Source organism: Chionomys nivalis, chromosome 2 (assembly GCF_950005125.1).
Source record: "Chionomys nivalis chromosome 2, mChiNiv1.1, whole genome shotgun sequence".
Lineage (NCBI taxonomy): Eukaryota > Metazoa > Chordata > Mammalia > Rodentia > Cricetidae > Chionomys > Chionomys nivalis.
In genome coordinates, this window is record NC_080087.1 from 37,487,390 (window position 1) to 37,511,365 (window position 23,976).

General features: G+C 40.4%; 1 protein-coding gene across 1 annotated transcript in view; it reads left to right on the forward strand.

The window, feature by feature from the left end:
* Positions 1 to 7,409: 7,409 nt before the first annotated feature.
* Positions 7,410 to 23,976, forward strand: part of Arhgap18 (Rho GTPase activating protein 18) — a 211,658-nt gene continuing 195,091 nt past the window's right edge. The window contains exon 1 of the mRNA XM_057763139.1: positions 7,410 to 7,774. Coding sequence (XP_057619122.1) covers positions 7,560 to 7,774 — 215 coding nt within the window. The 5' untranslated portion in view covers positions 7,410 to 7,559. The remainder of the gene's footprint in view (positions 7,775 to 23,976) is intronic.

The following is a 23,976-nucleotide window of genomic DNA, read 5'->3' on the forward strand; positions in this document are numbered from 1 at the left end:
TATTTTGTCTATTTTTAACTTTAAAAAAAGGATTTATCTATTTATATATTTATTATGTATACAATGTTCCCCCTGAATGAACACCTCAGTGCTAGAAGTGGGCACCAGATCTTACCACAGATAGTAGTGAGCCAACACATGGTTGCTCGGAATTGAACTCATGACCTCTGGAAGAGCAGCCAGTACTCCTAACCTCTGAACCATCTCTCCAGCCCCCAATTTTGCCTAACTTTTAAAATTCAAATATTTCAGGTTGGGTGGTGGTGGCATTCAGGGGACAGAGGCTGGCATATATTGTGAGTTTGAGGCCAGGACAGCCAGAACTGCTGTGCAGAGAAACCTTATCTCCAAAACTCAAACAAACAAATAAAATCATTTTTGAACAGTATTAGCATATGTCTTTTTCATGATATTTTTCACTTATCTTTTGTGTTTGTATTTAAAGAAAAACTTCAGTGTTTCTTTTCTATTTTTCTGTCTTTTAAGCTAAGCTGCCTGGAACTTACTGTGTCACCCAGGTTGGCCTCAAACTTATGGCAATCCTCCTGCCTCAGTCCTTTGAGTGATAAATTACCATGCTTGGCAAAAGCATATTTTTCTTATAGAGAGCATATCATTGTACCTGTTTTCATTCTGTCTATCTCTGCTGTTTTTCCTTTTTTCTTTTTCTGTTTTTATTATGCCATACATTTTTCTCTTTCTTCCTTTCTCCCCTCTCCCTTTCTACCCTATCTCTGCTTTTTGATGTAGTGTTAGGCTACTGGCACATACCCCCCAAATTTTCATCTGTTTCTACTTGTCTTCTGTAATCTTTGTTCCTTTTTACCTCTTTATCTGACTTCCTGAGTTAATTGAGTAATTTTTAATATTCTACTTTATCTCCTCTCTTAACTTATTAAACACAAATTATTTTATGTTGTTGTATGGAGTTTATGATGTAACTAACTTATCTGGTCTACTTTCACATATTCTATTCTATTCTGTATTTTAATTTCTCTTGTCTTTTTGTCTTTGTTCTATTGTTATATATTTTCCGTCTACAAAAATAATAAACATGCACACATTAACTCACAATATATTTTTTGTTTTAGATCATTATTGTCTGTAACATGTATTTTAATAGGAAAACTTTATTTTCTTTGTATTTATCTATACTATTTTTACAAGTCTTGGTGTTCTTCATACCTTTGAATAGGTTCAAATCTTTCTCAGATATCATGCTCCTTCTATCTAGTGAATATATCTTCATGTTTCTTGTAGTCATGGTGTAGTGTCAAATACTCACTCTGCTTTTGTTAGTAGACATGGTAGTGCCAAATATAGATCCATATGTCCATTGTGTGTGCTAGTCTTGCACTCTGTAACTGTTTGCCTCATTCAACTGAATCTGAAGCTCTCATAGGCTGGCTATCTAGCAAGATCTCAGGATCCACCTATCTCTACCCTCTCAATGTTGTAGTGCAGGTATGTACAGCTGTGCCTGACTTTTTATATGTGTGTTGGAGATTTGAACTCAAATTCTCATATTTGCTGAACAAGCATTGTCAACCCACTGAGAAATCTTTCTAGTCCAGATACAATATAATTTAAAGATCATACTGCATACTGACTGCCCATTTTCACTTAAGAAAATAACCCCGCTTTTTAGGGCACATGGCCATCAATGCATTTGTTCCTTTATTTGTCCCTTTGTGCTAAACATCTTTGTTTCTCAAAGAATCAATGAAGAGCAAACATCCAGAGCCATTGATTTTCTTATGAGATCTTCAGCCAATTTTCCTGCTAGAATTAGGACCCTCTTTTCAAAGACCACATGGAACGTTCTTTACACAGCTGTTAACTCTCCCAACTTTCTCTGCATTGATTGTTTTCTTCAAAAGAAGCCAAAACAAAATCCTAGACCACTGCATTATAATGCATGATTAGCTTTTTAGTCTTTTCACACAAACCATTTATTGACCATGTTTTATAATTTTTTCTTGATCTGCAGTTATTAAAAATGCCTTCAGAATTAAGATGAGAATAATTTAATGGATTCATATAAATGTACTGAAATTAACATGTTCTGATACAAAGAAAAACACTGAAGGTTTTCTTAAATTACTGTAGTCTACCTAAGCTGAAAGTTTGTCACATTAAAATAGATAGAAATAATAGATTAAAGAAAATGGGATTTTAAATATATAGCTTATGCTCACAAAACAGTGAAGGAAGTCTCCAAGAGGAAATGTGATTCAATAAGAATAAGGACAATTGATACATCAGCTTTCTAGAATAGGTCTTAGACAAACTAGAGAAAGTTGGTAAATTAAGACTTGGAATTAACAATGACTGAAAGCTTGGCAGTTAACTGAGCACGAGTACACAGTGAAATAGTTTATAAGAAAGTATGTTTATTTGGATAAAGAGAGAGAGGAAGAGAGAAAGAGAGAGAGAGAGAGAGAGAGAGAGAGAGAGAGAGAGAGATTATCTGTTCCCAGTGCAGAGAGGTTAGTTAACAGGAAAAAGTAGGCATCTCAGCACTTTGGTTAGGAAAAGATGGAAAGTTTAGCTCAGACAAAAGACTTGTCTGTGAGTAGAAAACCTAGTTAATTGTCTTTAAATAGACTTTATTGGTCCAAGGCAGTTTCTTAATCTGTCGGTTATGATGTCTTTGGGGCAGTCAAATGACACTTTCACATGGATTGCCTGTCAGATATCCTGGATAGCAGATTTTTACATTACTATTCCTAACAGTAGCAAGAGTACAGTTATGAAGGAATAATGATAATTTTATGGGTGGGCATCACTACAACATGGGGAACCATATTAAAGGGTGACAGCATTAGGGAGGTTGAGAACAATTGGTCCAAGAGGTAAGGTGGGCACCTGAGCATGTCAATCAAGTCAGAGATATCATCAGAGATCCAAGTTTTTCACCTTGAACTTCATTTTGTCCAATGTTGACTCCTTCTTAAGACTAAACTTTTCAATGATAAAGATAGTTCCCATAGCATTCAGGCTGCCATGCTCCCTAGTTTACATATGCCACACCAGTGAAAGCTGGAAGGATTCTGTCAAAGCAAGAAACAAATTTTGTTGTAATGATAATGAAATTTTGATGGAAGTGACTCTTGGGGACTGTAATTATTGGTTGTCAGCTTGATTATCTAGAATTAAATAAAACTCTGAGTTTAGCCCTCAACCCTACACAAACTAGATGAGGTGATACATATCTATAATCCCAGCACTTGGGAGAAGAAGGCAGAAGGATCAAAAGTTAAAGAACATTATTTGCTATAGCAAGTAAGAGGGAAAGCTGCGTTATATAAAGAACCACACTAGAAAGGAAAGAAAGAAAGAAAAAGAGAGAGAGAGGAAAGAGAGAAAGAAAGAAAGAAACAAAGAAAGAAAGAAAGAAAGAAAGAAAGAAAGAAAGAAAGAAAGAAAGGAGTGAGGGAGGAAGGGAGGGGGAGGAAGGGAGGGAGGGAAAGGGAAAAGGAAAAAATAAAAGAGAGAGAAAACAATAGCAGACTTAAAGATTTCAAAGAGGAAAGGGTTTTACAGAGGAGTGAGACTGTGTAACTGAGCACTAAAGCCAGGATTGGCATCAAGTCAACTTGGAATTGTCCTTGTTTTTATCTTTAAGTTCTACTTCCTTAAGGGAAGGTATTTAAAGAAAGGGAATGTAATTTAGACTAAGCCTAGAATTCATACCTGCCTTGCTCTACTTGCTACTTGTATCATCTTGTGCTCTTCAATCCTCAGATTGCAGCAACAGCAGCAGGTAATTGTTGTGGGGAGCTGCAGGCTGTGATCCTGCCGCCCCAGCTCCTGGTCGCCTGGCTAGCTCATGCCCCAAAATAACGACACACAAACTGTATTCTTTTAAACACTGCCTGGCCCATTTCTATTCATGTGTGTAGCACCTTGAGGTGTGCTTACCAGGAAGATTCTAGCCTACGTCCATCCTGGGTCGGAGCTTCATCGCGACTGCTCTGGAGCACAGTGGCATGGTGTCAGCCCCAGAAAGGAGAAGAAATGGCATCTGAGCTTACTTCCTCTTCCTCCCAGCATTCTGTTCTGTTTACTCCACCCACCTATGTTCTAACCTATGAGGGCCAAGCATTTTCTTTATTTTTTAACCAATGACCTTCCTCCATCAGGTAATCATAGTCTCTGACCTTTCATTGCTTACTATTGTTTATGTATGGTTTGTTCCCAACATTGCCAAGCATGCTACTTCGTAATGACAATTTGAAATGTGAAATTTAAAGAGATGATCTTGTGGTAACTAAATGTGATGCTTATAAAGAATTAAACTGTGGCCTGGGAGATAATGAGGTGCAAGTTAGTGATAGCTATGACTTTGCCATTAAAACTGAGAAAGTCTTGGCTTTGGTAGTTAGGATGCCATACATTGTTGTAGGAGGCTGTTTATTCATTCCTGGCTGCTCAGCCCCCAAATAATCACACAGAAACCAAATTATTTAAATCACTGCTTGGCCAATCACTTAAATGTAGTGCTAACTAGCTCATACCTTTGGTTAACCTATTTCTATTAATCTGTGTACCGCCATGTGGCTGTGGCTTACCAGCAAGCTTCCAGCATGTCTTTCCCTTGTGGTGGCTACATGGCTTCTTGCAACTCCACCTTCTTTCTCCAAGTATTCAGTTTAGTTTTCCTCGCCTAGCTGTACTCTGCCCTATCACAGGCCAAGGCATCTTCTTTATTTACTAACCAATAAAAGCAACACTTAAACAGAAGGACTTTCCACTCTGATACATAATGTTTAAGAAGCAAGTTCCTGCTATATAAAGAAAAGAACATAAAAAAAGCTGGGCAGTGGCACAGCCTTTAATCCTAGCACTAGGGAGGCAGAGACACAGGGAGGCCAGCCTGGTCTACAAAGAGAGATCCAGGACAATCAGAACTGTTTCACAGAGAAACTCTGTCTCAAACAACAACAGTTACAACAAAAGAGAAACTCTGTCTCAAAGTAGAAGCTTGTCCTTTTTTTTCCTTTTTTCTTTTTGTTTCTTTTCTTTTCTTTCTTTCTTTTTTTTTTTTTTGAGACAGGGTTTCTCTGTAGCTTTGGAGCCTTCCTAGAACTAGCTCTTGTAGACCAGGCTGGTCTTGAACTCACAGTGATTCACCTGCCTCTGCCGAGTGCTGGGATTAAAGGTGTGCATCACCACTGCCCGGTCAAGAAGCTTGCCATTTTTCTTTGCTGGCCTCTGGCTTCCAAATGCCAAAGTGCACATGTGTGTGTACAAACACATGGGGGTGGGAGAGATTGATGAAAAGAAGGTGATAGACTACAAGTGCCTGACTAAGACCAATAACATTGTCCTCTGTCACATGCTCACACATGATAGAAAAACACACACAAAAACACACACAAAAAACACAGAATGTCTCTACCCTAGTCATCTAGTCTTGTCGAGGATGCACGAACTGGCCCATACCTTCCCTTCCAGCTATGAGATCTTTGCTTTGGTTGATTCTGAAAACATTCTTTCTTCTTCTAACATCACTTTCTCTAGGAAATGTGTCTAAATGAATGAACTCCATCAGCTTTCCAAGTGGCCATCCCATAGGAGGCTTTTTTCCTGGATCACCATCTCTTCTGAAAGTCCATGATAACAATAGGGCAGATGTTTCCAATCGTAGACAGAAATACTCAGCCTGCTCTGCACCAGTTAGGAATACTTGAGGGCTGGTGAAAGTTCAGACAGAATTCAACTAGAAACAATTTGAAAGTTGTGGTAATAAAGTGAATGCTGGGGAGTCAGGGTGGGTAGCCAGATGGGGCTCTGATCTTAGGAGACACTCAGATTCCTAGGGGGAGGTAGATGGAAGCTGAGAAAGGAGCAGCAGGATGGAGAAGGGGTTTAGGAGGGGGAGGAGGGAAAGGAGAGGGATGGGGAAGTGGGAGAAAAGGGGACTTTCCTGCCCCTTGGGACTGGATTAGTGAGACCAGGAGACACCTGTAAGAATCCTGGAACTTTCTGACTCCCAGCTAACTTCTGGGTTTCCCAATGAAAATAATTATTGTGTGTGAGGTGGGGGGCATAGTTGTTGGGCACACATGCCATGGTAGGTATATGGAGGTTAGAAGATAGCTTTGCCCAATGGATTCTCTTCATCTGGGGATCAAACCAGGTCTTCAGGACTGCCCGGCAAGTATATCTGCCTGCCAAGCCATTTCAGAAACTCTTTCCTGTGGACTTTTAACAGACTGGGCTGTCAGGCTATTTCAGGCTCTTTGAGCCATGAAAGCCTTTTAGATTCGCCCTCTGTGGACTTGACGGTGTAACAGTGCAACAGCTTTACCAAGTGAAATAATTTCTTTATCCACAATCCATGGAGAGTCCCTGTTGCTTTCAATAGTGGCAGAGCACAGGCTCTGAACTTGGTTTAGCTCCAGCAAGGAAAAGAAATAAACAATTAAAACATCAATATACAAACAGTATCAACAAGTCAGTTTGCTTATGATGGAAATGTACAGTATATTCTACATTTAAATACTGAACTAGCCCCACTGGGAAGACAGAGGTCAAGTCAGGATCTCTGTTCATATGAAATTCAAGAGCACTGGTTCTCCAGTTAAGAGCGATGAGCAGATTACCTACCAATCCCAGGGTTCATCTTCTCACAAATATTAATAGAGTTCTTGCTGTTTACCAAGCATAGAGCAAAGATTTTTTTGTTTACAATCTGGAATTCGCAGATGTTCTCTGCTGACCCTGAGGTTGAGACTGAAGTTTCAACATGTATGTTATTAGAATAGATAGAATAATGTATATATTAGTGTAATATATAGATTAACATTTCCTTCTTATCTGTTGCAAATCGCTTCACACCGCTTTAAGAAATCAGTCTAGGCAGCAGATTATACACAGAGACATCAATAATTTTGCGGCTCGTTGCTTAAACTTTCAAACACAGGCAATTCTCTACCTAAGCCATCAATGATAGTAATGGATTTCACTGCTTATGCCAGTGGCGCTTGACCCCAGTGGCGGTTTAATTGCACAGGGACAGTTAAGATTAAAAGCTATTGATAGCTTCCAAACCGGTCCTGTCAACCTGTCAAAAGAATTGCTAAATCCACAGCAGTGTATCTTTGTTTTGCTTTTACAGCGGAAGGGTGAGGGAGGAGGTCGTGCCCAACTTTAAAACGACCTCCGCCGAATCTCATCTTGCACCACTCCCTCCGTATCCCTTTTTCATATTTAGAGATGTCAACAGTTGACAGGCCCCCGAGAGACAGCTGGAGACTGAGCATGCTCAGTAGACACCCGCTTTCTGTGCTTGCAGAGAGCTTCCCCTGGCACAGCAGCTAGCACTAGACCTGAAGGCAGCCGGCTTGTGCGCAGCTGCTGCTCTTGCTGGAAAGCTGATCGCCGCCCAGCGCCCGGCTTTGGATCCTCAGCAGTAGCTGAGCAGCTAGGGGGTCCCGAGTATGCACCAGCTGAAGCTTGTGCAGGCTCCGTGCTTGCGGGTCCTCCTCCTTCTCCTCTGGTGCCCACGTGCCCGCAGTCCTTAAAACAGCTGCTGGTATGATGGAGCAGAAATGACAGGTTCCAGATCCCGACTAACCAAACGGGTCAAGGAGCGGCACAGAGAAGGGGTGTCGCGCCCGGAATACAGCGGCTCTCCTGGAGCACTCATGGTCATGTTTTCTCATGTCCACATTTCCTCACTTCTTGGGACTCTGGGGTCCCCTGCTCAGGACCTGCGGAAGACGGTTACAACATTGGCTAGGCTGGTGCACTGCTTCCACGGCCGGTAAGGAGAGCAAGCTTCTGCACGTTTTTGTTAACTTAGAGGGTCGGCAGATCTCAGAGGGATAGTTAAAGAGCTTTTAACTACTGATGGTATTCCCACAGCAGCGTTACTAGTTTGTTCCTAACAGAGACTGGGGAGCGATCTTTCCAGGATTAGATATATACATATATTTAATCTGATGGAGATTAATCCCAGCATTCTTGTTCTTTTTGACATTGATCTCTTTGGATTCCACGCTTGGTAGAATTTTACCTTGAACCTGCCATTTAACTTTCTATTTGTGAGATCAGGTTAAAGGTAATTTATTATTTTTAAAAATTAAGCTTCCTGCCCTTTTTTTAAGAAAAGGAATTTCATGCAATACAGGTAAACTGGTTGAAACAAAACTAAACAAAAACCAAAAAGCTCCAAATAATTACCACTGCAGCCAAAAAGGGAACAGCTGATATCGAGATTTAACATTCACTTGCTCAGCACTGAACTAAAGCTGACTGTGTGCACACTGCACTCATCTGATGTTTTTATTGTCAGAAAGTGTCCAGGATTTATTTCTGAGAAATAAGCACATAACTTTGTGTTAAATTATCACTCATTCTGTGAAGAGTGTGCAAAACTCTCTGTAGAGACATCAGCTGAAAAGCAGAGGGCCATTTTCCAAATGCAATTAGGTGTGTGTGTGTGTCTGTGTGTGTGCTGGAAACTGTGGAATCAGATTTCCAGATGGCTCTTCATATAAAGAAAGTCAGAGAATGGTGGGCTTTTGAAACTTAAACCAAAAGCCTTTGAATAAAATTAAACACACATTTCCAAAGGAAAATGCATCCAAATGGCCATTTAATTGCAGCTACAACTTCCATTGCTATCCATTTGCCTGGATGTTTTAAAAGAAGGAAGCACTCTGCAAGCAAATAAAGTGGGAGGAGCTTTGTGAGTGGTACCTGATCTTCAGCAACCTGATCATCAGGCAGGAGATGCCTTCTTCCTGTTTGACATTAGATGTCTCTCATTCTTACTTAAATGATGAGCATCAATAACTTACACAAAATAGTAGTTTATTTCTCTTACATATCAAAGGATTGGAGTTTTTTCCTGTCAAGCCTAAAACAACAAAAAAGAAAAACTGTGGAAGATAAAGAGGAAGGAAGCATCATGGCTGCATGTGATGCTCAGTGGGTAATAGTTGGGGAAAAGTTGCACTTTGTGGGCAACATTTTTAATGTCTATGAAAATGCCAGCTGGGACTTAGGATGCATTCCTTTGTGGGCACACTCAACTGTAAACAAGTGACACTATCACTCCTGACACCATCAGCTGTTGCTTTAACACCTGCTTTATTATAGAATTAACGCTTCCCACCTACCCCCTAACACCGCCCCCCCCCCCTCGTAAGCACTTGCTGTTCTCCGCAACAGATCTATACAAGCTGTGAACATGGACCTGACACATGAAATTAAGACAGGGAGGCAAGGCCAGGGAGGTGTGTCTCAGCCTTGAAGAAGGCCAATTAAGGATAATGATTGCAGCCAGTCAACACCTTGTAACAAAGCCAGATAAAAAGGGACAAAAAGCACATATGAGCACATTGCCTCTAGGGAGGGAGCTGAAACTCTGTTTCTAGTTTGTTCTGAAGTACAAGACCCTAACTACACTGAATTAAATAGTTTTATTGCACAAAAGAAAGATAACTCTTTTTAGCTTGCTTTCCTTGGAAGGGATCTATGCTGCCCCCTCCTCTTCTTTTTATTATTATTATTATTATTATTATTATTATTATTATTATTATTATTATACACAGGTAATACCATTAACAACAGTCCCACTATGAGTGCTCTGCTTATCTGCAACCCTACAAAAGTCACTGGGAATCCCCTCTGATGCCTGGCCTCTGACCTGCTCACACTGTAGCTCTCCAAGGTCTACTACATTCACAAATCTCTCCGTGCGTTTCACATAAAAAGCCATGCCCTTTTCAGAAGGCCCCAATGACCTGATACCTTACTTGAGGAAATAACAACCACAAAATAAAAGGCCATCTCCCAGACCCTTGCCTTGACTAGTTCTTGCCCTCTCTATGGGGTGATGGCTTTTGGAACGTGTGTCTCTAAGTTCTTACTTAGCAGTAACTGTCATGAGTGTTGTTTGACATGCAGTGCCCTTTAACACTCTCTTGTAAGCAGTCTCCTAGAATATCTTCATCAAGAGGAAGAGGAAAGCAATGGTTATTTGCATATTTTGATGTGTGGGATTGGCAATGATTCTGGCTCACCTTCTCCTCTTTCACCATCTTCTAATTACGATGCCAGAGGCAGAGACAAACTATGCAATGCAAGTCTCAGTGCTTCCCATTTTATTGACTTTATTTTATTGATTTTATTGATGGTGTCAGGGTCGGGACATCTTCTCTTTTACTGAGTTCCAGCCTCACTAGGCACTGTAAGTGTATCTCCAAAGCCACGCAGGAGCGGGATGAGGTTTCCTGCAGCGAGTTGAGCTGTGAAGCAAGGGCTGGAAATGGTGTGGATTTCATTTTCTCTTAGCAATTCAGTAGGATGAGATGGATCTCCAGTCCTGACACACCTAAGAACACGCTTTCCTTGCCCTTCATTGGAGTAGAGTTAAAATCAGGGAGCATAGTACCGGTAGGTTTTGTTTGCTTTGTCTTTGTTATAGAGGTGGTTTTGCTACATACAGTAGAGTTCATTAGAGGAGAACACGTGGCTATAATAGAGTCGATGTGTGTGTCTGAAATAAAGAATGTTAGTAATGTGTGTAAGCAGGGTGAAAGAGGTAAGGCCCACAGTGTACCGGACACAGAGATGTAGGATACCAGGCCAAACAGGAGCTACAAAAACTGAATTCTATTTCATTTTAAATTTAAAAAGAAATTGAAAATTTCATACCTGATTCCTGTATTTATATTTTCAATTCTCCTCATCCCCACTGCAACTCCTCATTGGAACCCCCACTCCCTTTCAAATTTGTTATCTTCTTTAATTATAGTATTACATGTGTGCTTACACACACACACACACACACATACACACACTACAGCATCCATTTAGTGTTACTTGTATGCAAGTGTATGTACTTGGGATTGGATAACCTATCAGGGAGCTTGTCCCTGGGGAAAAAATATTGACACTCCCTCACTCAGCAGCCATTGATTGCCTATAACTCATCATCTATAAGAAGGACCTTGTGAATATTCCCTTATTTATACTAGCATATCAATTGGTGACACCATAATGGAGGTCTTATTTAGGCAACCACATAGTTGAGATTTCATGGATGAAGCTTCCTGATCATGTTGAGAAGAATAAATAAAATTTGCAGGGAAGTGTATATGACTGGAAGACATTATACTGACTGAGATAACCCAGACCCTTTGGTTTTAGTTCCATGTCTTTAGGTATATAACCTGAAATAACCGAAGAAGCCAGGGAAGCAGGAAGGGATCATGGGGAACGGGGAGGAATCTGGAGTTTGGGAGCACAGTGGAATTCACTAGAGTATTTCACATTTGATAGTGTGGCTGCTGCATGGATGAGTTATCCGTAGTATGGGTGGGAGGGATGCTATGCCATCAAATCAATGCACGGTGGATATGCCATGTCTAGATTGTTGTGTTTTCAAGCTAGAGTTACTTTTCATGTAACTTTTTTTTTATTTATTTATTATGTATATAATATTCTGTCTGCATGTATGCCTGCAGGCCAGAAGAGGGCACCAGACCTCATTACAGACGGTTGTGAGCCACCATGTGGTTGCTGGGAATTGAACTCAGGACCTTTGGAAGAGCAGGCAATACTCTTAACCACTGAGCCATCTCTCCAGCCCCTCATGTAACTTATTTTATGAAATAAAGCTGCATTTGGTTTGTCTCCAGATATCTAAAATTCAATGTCCATGACAGAGCACACTTTGTATTGGTAACCCACACTATTCCTCATATTGTATTCTCTGCCTCAATTAGGAGGTTTAACCATTTTTGTTTTTGTTTTTGAGAATGGCTTTGAATTTGTGAGCCTTGACTTCCAAGTGTTGAAATTCTGTGAGTACACCCATCTACTTAGCCGGGATTCTTACTTTCCTTATCTTTTTTCATTTTCTTTTTATTTTCCTTTCTTCATCTTTTTATTTATTTATTTTTTAATTTGTGAGACAGTGTTTCTCTGTGTAGCCCCAATTGTCCTGAAAAAGCCCTGTAGCCCAGGCTGGTCTCGAACTCACAGAGATCCACCTGCCATATGACCTGCAAAGGAGAAAATGCTGAGTTGTAGTTGAAGTTTTGGACCTATAGCAGGGCAGAACTTAGTTAGGTGTGGAAAGCTAGGCAAAATGCTGGGAGAAAGAAGGGTGGAGCCAGACGGAACTTTAGCAGGTAAGCCACAGCCAGGTGGTGGTACAGAGATGAATAGAAATGGGTTAAATTAAGATGTAATAATTAGCAAATAAGAAGCTAGAGCTAATGGGCCAAACAGTGATTTAATTAATACAGTTTCTTTGTGATTATTTTGGGGCTAAACGACTGGGGACCATCAAGCAGCCCCTCTTTACAATATGTGCTCACTTGTAGAATAGTGTGATCAGTGGTAAAGCATTGTTTCTAAGTGCTTACTTAAAGGATTGTTCTCTCCTGAACTCCAGCCCATGTGACTTCAGCTTTGATGTTTGGTTCTATGCATGTGGATGCACCTAACTGATGGTAATTTGTGGAAAAGTGACAAATGACATTAAGTATGTTTTTCTTTAGAGTCTATCCTTAAGCAGCTCCCAGACTGGAGAAATTTTTCCTTACAAGAGGGTGCTCATTTCTTAGTATCTCTTCCCAGGCTGTTCTGCATCCTTTTCTTACACTTAGGAGTTGGATGAATTTTAGCCCTGGGACCAAATCTGGCCTGATACCTGTTTTAGTAACTGAAAGGGTTATCAGAACAAATGGCTTCCGCTCACTTCTAAATTGTACAGAATACATTTGAGTATTTGTGACATATGACCTATATAGGAGAAATGCTGAGTTGTAGTTGAAGTTTGTTGACCTTTGCTGAGACCTGAGGAAGGAGCTGCAAGCTAAGGTCAGGGTAGCAACTGTGATGACTGTGAGAACATTGTCAAAGTGGCAGCTGTTAGCCCTTTATGGAGTAATAAATGCTAATGTTATTGCTGATTATGAAAAAAGCAGTACAAAGTCTGATAGCTTGTTTTAGTTATTAGAATCTCCCAAGGGCTTGTAACATCACCCCCTGTCCCATAGAGCCCCAGGGGTCTCTAATTTACCACACTGAGTGATCTGCTTTGCTTTAGGAGTCAGTTGTCAGCTGGCTCTGGTCTTCAGGTACCATTCTCCAAAGCATTAGTTTGGAACAGTAATTCGGAGCCCTAAGCTGTATTCCAGAATCACCTAGGGAGTTTAAAACTTGTTTTCTAAAATGATCTTAGGCCTCACCTCAGACTTTACAAATCTGAAGCTCAATGGGTGTCCTATATTTTAAAGAGAATGATCCAAAGGCAGTGGTCAGCAACCTTCCTAATTCTGTGGCCGTTTTACACAGTTCCTCATGCTGCAGTGACCCCAACCATAAAATTAGTTCTATTCCTACTTCTGTGATTTTCTGCTGTTATGAATTGCGATGTAAATATTTTTGGAAATAGAGGTTTGCCAAGGGGTCTCAACCAAAAGGTTGAGAACTGCTATTTTGAAGTGTGATGGGCTTGCTTTTCGAACTATCTTTTATGTAGGTTTTGACTCAGGTGTGTTTGAGATGTTTGACTGCAGGTTTGAAGCAACATTATTTATTTTAAGAAACACTTCAAATGGGCTTCTGTTTGTTGTGTGGCTGCTGGGTTTGTCAGTGGATGGCAATACAATCATATTCTGAAAGCTATACCATGTTCAGCAACTCAAGAGTCTTTTCATTCCTCATAGTGAGTTTGAAAACCTATGTCTCAACATGTAAACCTGGCTGCAGTTCTGTGTGCAAAACTCCCTTTCCCCTTTTCTGGAAAGGGAGTGAGACTTTCTCTTGAAGAGAGCATGAGTGGTTCACATTTGCTACTCTTACACAGGGTTCACAATGCCAATTGGCTTCTAGAAGAGGAAACGGCATCAGGGAAGTCTCTCTTGGTTCTTCCTACACCGCTAATGGGAGAAACCACCTGCTCTCTGTGCTCTAGAGGCTCTGTGCTCTGAGTGTGCTCTTGTTTGGAGATTAGTTTCCGGCCTCCACAGGATCCACATACTCTATCACTCCCTGTTTGTTTCCTTATTAAACTGATCTTTAAAAAATGCCTTTGTCTTTATGCACATGTATGTGGGGTTCACATGTGTATGGGTGCATAAGTATACATGTGCAAGCCAGCGGTGGATGCCATGTTTTCTCCTTTCTAGGAATTTATCTTATTTTTAAAACAGCATCTTTTGATGAGCCTGAAGCTCACTGTTTTGGCTAGGTGGGCTGGTAGATAATCCCCTAGGATCTGTCTTTCCCCATCTCACCCGGAAAGATGGCCAGTCTCTCACAGTCTGTACATAGTTGCTGTGAATCCAAATTTAGGTACTCATCTCTTGTGAAGCACTTTACCACTTGAGTCACCCCTCAGGCCTCCATTCCAATGTTTTGTTGTTGCTGTTTGTAATTCTTTGAAACTGAGGGTTACATCAGAATACAAATAAGGAAAACAACAATGAAATAAGAAATGTAGAAATACCAGTTCCTTGGTGCTTTAGCAGCCAGCATAGTATCCAACAAGTGTGAAACACACACAAAGCTCCCAAGTTCTGTGCCTGAAGGGCCAGCACTTCTGACATGCTGAGGCTTATGTACTTTTTTAAAAATATTTGCTCTTAAAAGTCCAGGAATAATTACTGAAACTTTGGTTTATAGACCACTGAATCCATACAACTGAATAGCTACCAGCTCCCTGAGGTATGCAATTCTATACTATGCATCATGATAGTTGATGTTTAGTATAGGAGTATATATTTGACAAGTGGCTGAATAAGAATAATTATCTATAGATTGAAAGGGTTCATGCATTAAGTGTGTTTGGATTACTCAAATTTTGACCTGGATGGTTTCAGTGAAAATTTACATGTTTTCTTGGGCACTTTATTAAGATTAAAAAGAATATTTGGAAGTTGTTGTTAAGGGAAGGCCTGTAATTCTGTTCTAGGGCATGGATGCCACTCGTAGCTGCCTCCTTCTGCTCTACAAAGGGGGTTGTTGTAATAAGGCCACTTGTTCATTTCCCAGCCACTCAGACTTCTGAAATAATCACACAGAAACTATATTATTTGAAAGACTGGCCTATTAGCTCTGGCTTCTTATTGGCTAACACTTATATCTTAATTTAACCCATTTCTAATAATCTGTGTATGGCCATGTGGCTGTGGCTTACTGGGTAAAGTTCTGTCCAGGGTCTGTCTCCAGCAGGGCTACATGGCTTCTCTCTCTGACTCCTCCTTCTTTCTCCCAGCATTCAGTTTACTTTTCCCCACATACCTATGTTCTGCCCTGCTCTACTATGGGTTCAAAGCAGTTCTTTATTAACCAATGGTATTTACAGCATACAGAGGGGACTCCCACATCAGGGTTTTTTTTTTCCTAAGGTCTTTCTTAGGTGAGGGGACTTAGAACATTTCTATGTGCTTTCAGTTAGTCTCATTCTCATGAATTATAGAAATCCACCTGCCTCAGCCCATCTAGCTGGGACTTAGAGACATACCAATGCACTTACTTCTTCAGCTCAAGGCTTCTAGGAAGCTGTAGTCCCCGGAGCAATCACAGAGCAAGAGAAAATGTTAGCTCACTATTGTTACTCTTAATGTGGCTGCAGGGTTTTGTTGTTGTTATTGTTCTTCTTTGTGTGGGCTTTGGTTATGTTCTGTTTTTGTTTTGGGACATAGCACTATGTAACCTTGGCTTGTTGGGAACTAGTTATGTAGATCAGGCTGTACTTATAGAGGTCCACCTACCGTTGCCTCTCAAGTGCCAAGATTAAAGGTGTGTACCCCCACGCACAGCTATATTGGTACAATCTTAAGAACACTCATCTACAAGTACAAGATACAGTGAATTATTCAACTGGAAGAACTGATTAAAATGTTTCCTAGGATTAATACGAGATCATTAGTATATTATGATTAAATCATTTCTATTTGCCTGTTATAATAGTCAAGTTTCTGATTGAAGAAATTATATATCCCTTTTATAGGCTAGGCCAATGCCACAGGTGTAGATCTGAGGATCCCCTTTGTTTAGAGAACAACACTGCAACTTTTGTATTTTTGCTCTACTCATAGCAGGTATTTTAGGTCATTGAACTTCTTTGTGAATGGACTTTTTTATTTAGACATAGGTGCAGTCTGTCCTCCCTTTAATGTTTTGCTCTTGCTTTCCTAAAATTCTTAATATGTTCTTAACCAGAAACTGCATTTTTATTTTAAATAGTGCCCATAAGTTCATGCAGTTCTTTTTGCCCATATTTACTGTTTTTGTTTACTTTTAGTTGAACTCTACAGGTTGTAGAGTTTCAGCTTGATGCCTATTGAACAAATAAATGAACTTACTGAGAGCCAAATAAAGTTATCTACCATTGGTTTTGTATTGTTATAGGCCTACAGTTTAGATCACTGTACTCCCAAGATGAACTTAGATGAATCCTGACATGAGGGAAATGGTTGAATTGTGGTTTGGAAGAAGTACAGGGACTGAATAAAATTTAAGAAATGTAAGTGTATTGCCTAGATATTAAATAGATATTGCCTAGATATAAATAAAATATCTGTCTATCATCTATGTGAATCAGGATTTCTTGAAATTGTACCCAGCAATCTATGTTGAAAATTCATTAGTTGTGGTTATGATTGTTTGAGTTTCCATCTTTCACTGTAATGATCTACAAAAGCCGAAGGTATGTGTCCAGCCAGTTTTGATTAAGCAAGAGATTTGTCTTTGTTGTTGGTGGGGGAAGCTTATTATGATACCAAGAGAAATGTAGGAAAAAGTAGAAAAAGTCCATGGTAAGAGTGAGTACAGTTCACTGAAGCATGATTAATAAATACTCAGAGAAAGAAATTGGAGTTCAACCTGAAGATCCAAAAAGCAAATCAGTCAGTCACTGGCTCTTACCTTGACCAAAATGGCAATCCCGCCTCCAGGAATCTCAGAATAAGACTATGTCTGAGAGCTGTTTCTTCTCATCATATAATCCTCTCTAGGACTGGAATTAAAGGCGTGCACCACTGGGATGAAAGGCATTCACCACCCAGTTTCTAAGGCAAACTACTGTGGCTATTGGGATAAAAGATGTGTGTTATTGCAGCCTGGTCTGTAAGGCTGGCCAGTGGAGCTGTTTTACTCTCTAAACTTCAGGCAAGATTTACTTATTAAAATAAAAATGAAATGCCTCTACAGTTCACTTATGTATGGAACGGTTCTGTGTGAAGCTATCAGCAAGTCTGCCTTTGTCTAACAACTGTTGCTGTTGTTCGTGAGAGGGCTATGATGCTCTGCATAGCTTGTGCCTGTAGATAGACTCAGAGATAGTTGGTTTTACAAACCAGGTCGTGGCTTATTGCCAACTACTGTTCCCTTCATGTTTCCCAGCTAAGATAGGTAGAGACTGTAAACTATGTGATGTCCCTGGTGCTCAGCCTCGTGCTTTTTTGGTACAATCTTGGCACAGATCTGACCAGAACAAACATTGTGTGAGGGGGTGCTCTGAAGTGAATTGAGGCTGTGGGTTGGTCTGTCTTGCACAGTATGTAACAATGACTACATTGTCTTTCAGAAGGTCACATTGTCTTTCAGAAAGCAAGGGTTATTGCTGGGTAGATGATATGCATCTCTTGATGACAGGTTGCTTAGGAGATAGAAGTGACAATACAGAATGAGAGCTGCAACCCTGGGAATGATGGAAATATGCGAAACTCACATTCTAAATGAGAGTGTCTCACCTATGAGAAGATACATGAGAAAAAAATTTCAAAAGATACAGAACCTTCCTGAAATATGCCTTTTCTAGAGGGAAGGTCCCACACTCAGAGGTGTGCCTCTGCAGAGTTCACAAGCAAGACATGAACAGATAATATCAAATCATCATCATCTACCATCATGAAGACTTTTCAGATTGCTGCACAAGGAGAATGGCCATAGTGAGCAGAGAGACAGAAAGGGCAATGACTAGCAGCAAAGGGTAAGGGTCAAAAGTTACCCAGAAAGATATTACCATGTTCTGAGTACTCACCGAATACATATTAGGTAGTTATACAGCCTAGGTACCAGTGATACAGAGATTAGAAAAGAGCAGTTCCTAATTTAATGGAACCTGAATTTTTTTGTTTGTTTTGTGGGACTCCTTTTTATTTTATTTTATTTTATTTTTTTATTAATATTTCCACCTGCTCCCCGTTTCCCATTTCCCTCCCCTCCTCCCAAATATTGCCCCCCCCCACTCCCCTCCCCCATCCCCACTCCTCTTCTCCACCCCCCACACCATTCCCCCTCTCTCTCGATACTGAAGAACAGTCCAAATTCTCTGCCCTGCGGGAAGACAAAGGTCTTCTATCTACGTCCAGGAAGGTGAGCGTCTAAACAGGCTAAGCACCCACAAAGCCAGTTCATGTATTAGGATCGAAACCTAGTGCCATTTTCCTTGGCTTCTCATCAGCCTTCATTGTCCGCCATGCTCAGAGAGTCCAGGTTCAACCCATGCTTATTCAGTCCCAGACGAGCTGGCCTTGGTGGGCTCCCAATAAATCAGATCCACTGTCACAGTGGGTGGGTGCATCCCTCGTGGTCCTGATTTCCTTGCTCATGTTCTCCCTCCTTCTGCTCCTCATTTGGACCTTAAGAGCTCAGACCGTTGCTCCAAATTGAGTCTCTGTCTCTACCTCGATCCATCGCCAGATGAAGGTTCTAAGGTGATATGTAAGACATTCATCAGTATAGGATAGGGTCAATGACTTCTCGAATTTTGCGTGCAAATGGATGGAAATAGAAAACACTATCCTGAGTGAGGTATCCCAGACCCAAAAAGAGGAACATGGGATGTACTCACTCATAATCGGTTTCTAGCCATAAATAAAGGACATTGAGCATATAATTTGTGATCCTAGAGAAGCTAAATAAGAAAGTGAACCCAAAGAAAATCGTATAGTCATCCGCCTGGAGAGGGGAAGTAGACAAGATTGCAGGGCAAAAACTGGGAACTTGCTGGTGAGGTGGCATGGGGCAAAGGGGAAATGGGATGAAAAACATGAGAAGGGGAGGATGGGAGGAGCTCGGGGGATTGGGATGGTTGGGATATAGGAAGGGTGGATATGGGAGCAGCGAAGTATATATCCTAACTAAGGGAGCCATTTTAGGGTTGGCAAGAGACTTGACTCTAGGGGGGTTCGCAGGTGTCCAGGGAGATGTCCCCAGCTGGTACCTTGGGCAACTGAGGAGAGGGAACCTGAAATGGAACCTGAATTTTGACAGATCAAGAGAAAGATGATATACAATATAGTATTAATACATCATGATAGGAATGTAATTTAGTGCAGCCATTATGCAAAATATTCAGAGGTTGCTTGACTTAAAAATAAACTACCATATGGTCCAGCAGTTTCATCACTGGGAATATATCAAAAGATTATACAGCTAGGATGCAAAAAGATGTCTATAGTCTCATGTTCATGGTGGAATTATTCATGCTAGTCAAGAAATGAAGTCAGCCAGTATGCTCACCAGTAGGACAAGGACCATGTAGTGTAAATGCACAGTGTGTTACTACTCAGCCTCAAATAAGAAAACTTTGTTATTGGCAAGAACATGGAGGAGACCGGTCAGTGGTGGTGCTTGTCTCTGATCCCAGCATGTGAGAGGCAGAGGCAGACAGATCTCTGTGAGTCTGAGGCCAGTCTTGTCTACAGAGTAAGTTTCAGGACAGGCTACAAAAGCTACAGGCTTGTCTCTCAAGCCCTGTCTTGGAAAACAAACAAACAAACAAACAAACAAACAGCAACAACAATTGAGGAACCTAAAAGGACAGCAAGGTAAGTAAGATTAAGTCAGGCATAGAAGAACAAAGGCCATATAATCTTTAATAAGTGGATTGAAAAAAGCCAAACCCAGCAAGGCAGAGATTGAATGGTAGTTGTGAGTGGGCAAAGGCTGGAAAAGAGAATGGGTTGGTAAGATTGCAACTGAAGAATTCAGAATTTCCTTTAGGAAGAATAAGCTTAAGAGATCTGTTGTACATGATAATGACTGTTGTTAAGTATAATGTATTATATTAAAATTGCTAATAGTAGTTTTAAGTATTCTCATCACATGATAAGTATGATATAATGCATATATTAATGAACCTAGGTGGATATTCTACAATGTATACATATCTTGAAACAAGCTATAAATGAAAAATATATCCAATTTGGTCAATTAAAAATTAGAAAATGAGGGCTGGCTAAATGGTTCAGAGGGTAAAAAACACTAGCTGCCAAACCTGACAACCTGTTAATCTCTGAGGCTTACATGGTGGGAGGAGAGAACTGACCCCTGAATGTTGTTTGCTGATCCTCACATTCATGCTATGGCATATTCATAGCCATATCTACTCACATCTATAATATATAAAATAAAATTTTAAAATTTTAGAAAATGTGGCTGAGGGGATGACTGTATGGCAAAGTGCTTGTACAGTGTGGGGACCTGAGTTCAAATCCTCAGAACCCATATGAGTTGGGTATGGTAATTTGTATCTGGTACCTTACTGCTTATATGGAGAGATAAAGACAGAAATGGGAGACTGTCCAGAAACTCTTGGGTCAGGTAGTCTGCCTTCTGCAGTGACGAACAACGGGGAGACCCTAAACAAGGTGGAAGTCAAAGACCAACTCCTAAGGTGACTGTCCTCTGACCCTGTGTGCTGTGCCATGCACATACTCACAATTATGCCCAAGAATGTATTTATACACATATACATTGCCACATGTCACATTTATGTCACACACACACACACACACACACTGAGAAAATGAATAAGGAGCATATCAGGATTGCAAGTAATACACAGAGAATGCAAATATGAAAGATTATGGATCCTCCAGAGGTTCCCAGGACTATAGAAATGTTTTCCATTTCTTCCTTTCTCCAAATATAGATACTACACAATGTGTCCATTTGTTAAGATGTGTTCCATTTTCTTATGTCATAAACTGTTCTTGATCAAGTCATTGCAGAGCTGAGCAGTGTGACTTATGGGGCTTACATTGAGTTCAGTGATGTCTATCATGCCATACTATAGTATCAAACAGTCCACTTCCAAATGTCAGAGGTATATCAAGTAAGTGATATGGTGGTTAGCTGTAATTGCCAACTAGACATACTTTAGAATCAACTGAAAAGAGGATTTCATTGACGATTGTCTTGATCAGGTTGGTCAGAGGGCATGTCTGTACAATATTATTTTGTGATGGAGGAGTTACTTTCATTGGTTAATAAAGAAACTGCCTTGGCGCATTTGATAGGCCAGCCCTTAGGTGGGTGAAGTAGACAGAACAGAATGCTGGGAGAAAGAAGCCGAGTCAGGCAGTCACCATGATTCTCCTCTCTGAGACAGATGCAGGTTAAACTCTTTCCTGGTAAGCCACCTCGTGGTGCTACACAGATTATTAGAAATGGGTTAATCGAGATGTGAGAGTTAGCCAATAAGAGGCTGGAAATAATGGGCCAGGCAGCATTTAAAAGAATACAGTTTCTGTGTAATTATTTCGGGGCATAAGCTAGCCAGGCGGCCCGGAGCTGGGGCGACAGGAACAGCCCGCAGCTCCTCATAACAATTTTGATTCTATTGGAGATGGGAGGACGGTCTATTGTGGGTAACACTATCCCTTAGGGAGGAGCTTTGGAACTGTACGAGTGTGAACTGTATGAAGAGACTAGCTACCTCAAACTCCTGCCTTCTTGGCCTTCCCTCCATGATGAACTGTAACCTGAAATTGTGGGCTAAAATAAACACTTTCTTTCCTAGGTTGATTTTGTCAGGGTATTTTTTTAATCACAGAAACAAGAAAAAAGGCTAAGACAAATGCTAAAGCATGGAAGGTTATACTAATTTTACTATCTTCATATTTCTTATGACTGTTTATCAAATAAGAAATATAAAAACGAAGTATCAGTAGTTCATTACTGCTAACATTTAAGTCACTTGTGACATGTTTCTCTCTAGTTTACATTTATTAATATAAATTAATAAGATGACTAATAAGAATATATTTTAATTTTCAATATCTAGATATTATGGTATAAGAAAATATGCAGAATCTAGCAAGTGGCATGATATTGAATAAAAGATAATACCTGGTGTATTTGATATCTTATTTATGCAAGAATGATCATCGTAAACATTTTGAGTTCTGAATTAGTATTAAATCTTTGCTCTTACATAGATGACATTATTTAAAATACCACTTAGAGAGTCTAACAGAAAAATCTTGCTATGCCCTGTAAGCTAAGCTGGTGTCTTGCCCAAATGCAGAGATTGATATCCTCCACCCCATGGGGGTGATATTAGGAGGTAAGAATTTTGGAAGAACCCGGGCCTTGAGGTTAGGATCCATGTCTCCCCTGGCTTGAGTGTGAACATTTGCCACATGCTCACGTTTTGAGCCCTTGAGCTCTTAGCTATTTGGGGGGCTATATTTGCTACTTCCCTTGTTGCTTTGATAAAATGACTGAGGAGGAAATGTTATTTGGGATCGCAGAAGACACATTCCACCATGGAAGGGAAGCATGCTGGCCGGGGTGGAAGGCTGACTGGTCCTAGATCACCTGCACCTAGGAAGCAGAGTGCAAACAATAAGTGAAGCCAGGCCCTAAAACTTCAAGGCCTGCTTGTAGTGACCCACTTCTTCTGGCAGGGTTCCACCTCCTACGCGGTCAATAACGTTCCCAAAGCAGCCTCGAGCTGGGGAACAAGTGTTCAAATGCACAAGTTTATATTTTTAAATCACAACAGGACCTTAAGAAGATGAGGTCTCGGTGACAGATGTGGGTGACTGGACGGGGGTGTGTGTGGCTATAAAGGTTCAACCTCACTGCCTCTTTCTGCCTGCTGCTATGTGAACTGCGACCACCTCATCCTCCCACATCCTCCCAGACAAAGCCACGTGGCAGTGCCTTACCTGCTGTGACAGACTGAAGCTGTGAGCCCAAATAAATCTGTCCTCCCTTAAGTCCTTTCTGCCAGGTATTTTATCATGGTGACGTAAAATAACTATTATAGGGAATGCCCTCATAAGAGGCCAAAGAGACAACCTGGACAACTCTGTGTGAAGATGCAGAACAAGAGTGTACTTTTGAACTAGAAAGTGGACCCTCAAAAAAATACCTACCCAGTCTGCCTTGATCTTGAACAATGAGAATTTTGTTTTACTATCCATCTAGTTTATGCTAGTTTTGTAATAGTCAGTTCAAACATATTGAAGCAAGCCCTTAGCAAATTTTTAGATTTCCCATTCATATCATAGGGTAATAACACTAAACTTATATCTTGGACCATCTGATACCGTCACTATTGTTTGCATCTAAGGGAAACTGATGAGAGCAGTTAAACATCTTGCTTTAGAAGGTACAGATTGTCTGCCTTGCATGTGGGATCCCATTTTAATGGCTTGCAGAAAGAGCTGTAGTTATATCATCATCATCATCATCATCACCACATCACCACCACCACCATCATCATCATAGCATTCTTGAAGTTTTTGTCTCCACTGGACCAGTTTTTGTGTGCATGCTGGGCCAGTGTTCTACAGAGCTGTTCCTCCTCTTGCCTCATGCACATTAGCTCTGTGAACTTACTCTTCTAAGACTTCAGTAATACGTAGAAGTTCTACATTGTATGTAGAAGTCTGCATTGTATTGTATGTAGACAGTTAAATTGTACTATAGGTAGAAGTCTACATTATATTTTATGTAGACAGCTACTTTGTATTGTATGTAGGCTTCTATATTATATCATATATAGACAGTTACATTGTATTATATGTAGACTGCTACATTGTATTAATATATAGGTGGCTACCTTGTATTGTAAGTAGATGGCTATATTGTATTGTATGTAGAAGTCTACATTTTATTCTATGTAGACAGCTACATTGTATTGTACATAGACAACTACATTTTAGTGTGCATAAACTGTAGAAAGGTCATGCTCTT